We start from the raw sequence: 2,837 nt of genomic DNA on the forward strand, positions 1-2,837 counted from the left end.
GATCCTGGAGGCTGTTCTGCACTGTCACCAGATGGGGGTAGTGCACAGAGACCTCAAGGTCAGTGATCCCTGTCTGGCCGTTTGTCCCACCAGACCCCCCATCTGTCTGGCCATCCCCCACCCCCCTTGCAGCATGTTCCCCTCTTCCCATGTCCCTGGGTCCTCACAACATGGGGGAGGGGGGTCCCCAAGTCCCCACGTTGGGGGAGGGGGTTCACTGAGCTCCCCATGGGGCTGTGGGGGTCCCCTCCGCCCCCTGTGTCCCCAGCTGCCATCTCCCCCCCCCCGGCTCATGGCTGGGAGGGCGGGAAGACCCCCCCCCCCGTCGGTCCCTCTTGTGTGGGGGGGGCGAGCACCTGAAGGGGAAGAGCTGTGCTGGAGAAGGTGAGTGGTGCTGGTGGTTGGTGAGGAAGAAGAGGAAGAGGGGGGAAAGGGGGGAAAGGGCAGAGGGAGGAAAGGGCTGAACCCCTGGGCACAGGGCTGGGGGCACCCACTGCCCACAGCCCCCCCAGGGTGGGCAGGGGGTGGGACCCTGGGGTGGGGGCTGCAAAGCCCCTCTGCACTGCCCCCGGTCCTGCTCTGTCACCACTGTGTCCTGTCACCACCTATGTTCTGGTGTCCTTTCACTGCCATGTCCTGGTGTTCTGTCACCACTGTCTTTCTGTCACTGCTGTGTCCCATCACAGCCTGAGAACCTGCTCCTGGCCAGCAAGTGCAAGGGGGCAGCGGTGAAGCTGGCTGACTTCGGCCTCGCCATCGAGGTGCAGGGCGACCAGCAGGCCTGGTTCGGTGAGCGCCGCGCGGGAACACCCTGGCTTGGCCCTGACACCCTGGCCTGGCCCTGGCACCATGTCCTGGCCCTGCCAGCGCAGCCTGCCCAGTGCAATCACTGACCCCTGGCTCTGCCACCATGACCTGCCACAGCCACCTGGTTCTACCCCTGTGGCCTGGCCATGGCCTGCCCTTGCCACCATGTCCCTGTCCCCGTGCCCCCCCACACCTCCCCATCTCCCTCTAGGCTTTGCGGGCACCCCGGGGTATCTCTCCCCTGAAGTTCTGCGCAAAGAGGCCTACGGGAAACCTGTGGACATCTGGGCCTGTGGTAAGAGCCCGCCTGACCCTTCCCAACCCTGCCAGATCCCACCTAATCCCTGCCTGATCCTACCTGACCCCACCTGATCCCTGCCTGATCCCACCTCATCCCCTTCCCAGTCCATTATTGGTCCCATCCTGATCCCCATCCTACTCACATCCTCTCCCCTTCCTGCCTCCATTCGGGTCCCAGCCCAGTCTCATCCTATCCCCTCCCCAGTTCCATCCTTCTCCCATCCTGATCCCCACCCCAGTTCCACCCTGGTCCCATCCCAGTTTCTTCCCCAGTCCTCATCCTGGTCCCATCCCTGTCCCCATCCTGACCTGCATGTCCTAGCTGATCCATGATCTCCCAGTTGGTGGGTGCTGCCAGACCGGGGGGAAGCAGTACCATCCTGGCAGCCCCCGGGGAAGCTGGCAGGGGGACAAGTCACCTTGGGGACATTGCTGTCCCTGGGTAGGGCTGGCAGGAGGCAGGAGTGGCTGGAGGTTCTCATCCCCACACCCTGACCCCGCTGTCCCTCTCCCAGGTGTCATCCTGTACATCCTGCTGGTGGGCTACCCCCCATTTTGGGATGAGGACCAGCACAAACTCTACCAACAGATCAAGGCCGGTGCCTATGATGTAAGTCCCCAGCGCCCATTGTGCTGCAGCTGGCCTGTTCACTCTGGAACCTACTGAGGGACAACATTTCAGCTGATCAGAGAGGGGGCTTTGGGCCACTTCACAGGTGGCTGGCTGGAGGGACACAGGTGCAATGGGGCTGCCCCTCCCTAGCCGTTGCCCTCCCTGGTCTCTCTGTCACCTCCCCCCCACAGTTCCCTTCACCCGAGTGGGACACGGTCACCCCTGAAGCGAAAAACCTCATCAACCAGATGCTGACCATCAACCCCGCCAAGCGCATCACCGCCCACGAGGCCCTCAAGCACCCCTGGGTCTGCGTAAGTGCTGTGTCTCCCTCCCAGTATGGTCCCCCCCAGTGTCCCCTCAGGTGTTCCCCTCCTGGCATGTCCTCCCCTGGTATCCCCCCAGGTATCCCCCCTCTGGCTGCTGGCCCTGACCCCCACCCCTCTCCCTACAGCAACGCTCCACTGTGGCCTCCATGATGCACAGGCAGGAGACAGTTGAGTGCCTGAAAAAGTTCAACGCCCGGAGGAAGCTCAAGGTGAGATAGAGCTGGGGCTTGATCCTGCACATCCCAGGATGTTTGGGACCATCCTGGGACATTCCTACTAGCACATCCCACTAGCCCAGCCCGGGCCTTCTCACTGGGATGTCTCTGAATGTCCCATGGGAACCCACATCCCACTGGCACATCTCAGAACATTCCCCCTTTCCATATCCCAACCATCCCACGGCTCCACACCCCCTGATATCCAGGGCAACAGGGGTCAATCCTGACCCCCCAGTGGGTGCAGGGTAGGAGCGGGGGGGGAGGGGGGGGTTTGTCCCCATCATAGGGACACAAGGTGGGTGCAGGACATGGGTAAGGGGATGATCCCACCAGAGGGATATGGGTGGAGGGGAAGGATATGGAGATATCCCTACGAGGGGGACACCAAGGTGGGTGCTGCAGGGCACAGGGAGGTCCACACCGTGGTGACATGGTGGGTGCAGGGCACGGACATGGGGCTGTCACTGCTGGGACAGGCCACGGGTTGTCCAACCCTTCAGAGACAGGCACGGGGATGTGTCCCCCCCCGTGCAGCCAAGGTGGGTGCAGGGCACGGGGAGGGGTCCCCCC

General features: G+C 63.2%; 1 protein-coding gene across 1 annotated transcript in view; it reads left to right on the forward strand.

Moving 5' to 3' along the window:
- CAMK2B (calcium/calmodulin-dependent protein kinase II beta) overlaps positions 1 to 2,837 on the forward strand; it is an 11,884-nt gene that overhangs the window by 3,486 nt on the left and 5,561 nt on the right. The window contains exons 5-11 of the mRNA XM_010001588.1: positions 1 to 58; positions 687 to 789; positions 1,019 to 1,102; positions 1,623 to 1,717; positions 1,912 to 2,034; positions 2,175 to 2,258; positions 2,482 to 2,505. The exon at positions 1 to 58 is cut by the window's left edge and continues 18 nt beyond it. Coding sequence (XP_009999890.1) covers positions 1 to 58; positions 687 to 789; positions 1,019 to 1,102; positions 1,623 to 1,717; positions 1,912 to 2,034; positions 2,175 to 2,258; positions 2,482 to 2,505 — 571 coding nt within the window. The remainder of the gene's footprint in view (positions 59 to 686; positions 790 to 1,018; positions 1,103 to 1,622; positions 1,718 to 1,911; positions 2,035 to 2,174; positions 2,259 to 2,481; positions 2,506 to 2,837) is intronic.

This window comes from Chaetura pelagica, unplaced genomic scaffold (genome assembly GCF_000747805.2).
Source record: "Chaetura pelagica isolate M959 unplaced genomic scaffold, ChaPel_1.0 scaffold290, whole genome shotgun sequence".
Classification (NCBI taxonomy): domain Eukaryota; kingdom Metazoa; phylum Chordata; class Aves; order Apodiformes; family Apodidae; genus Chaetura; species Chaetura pelagica.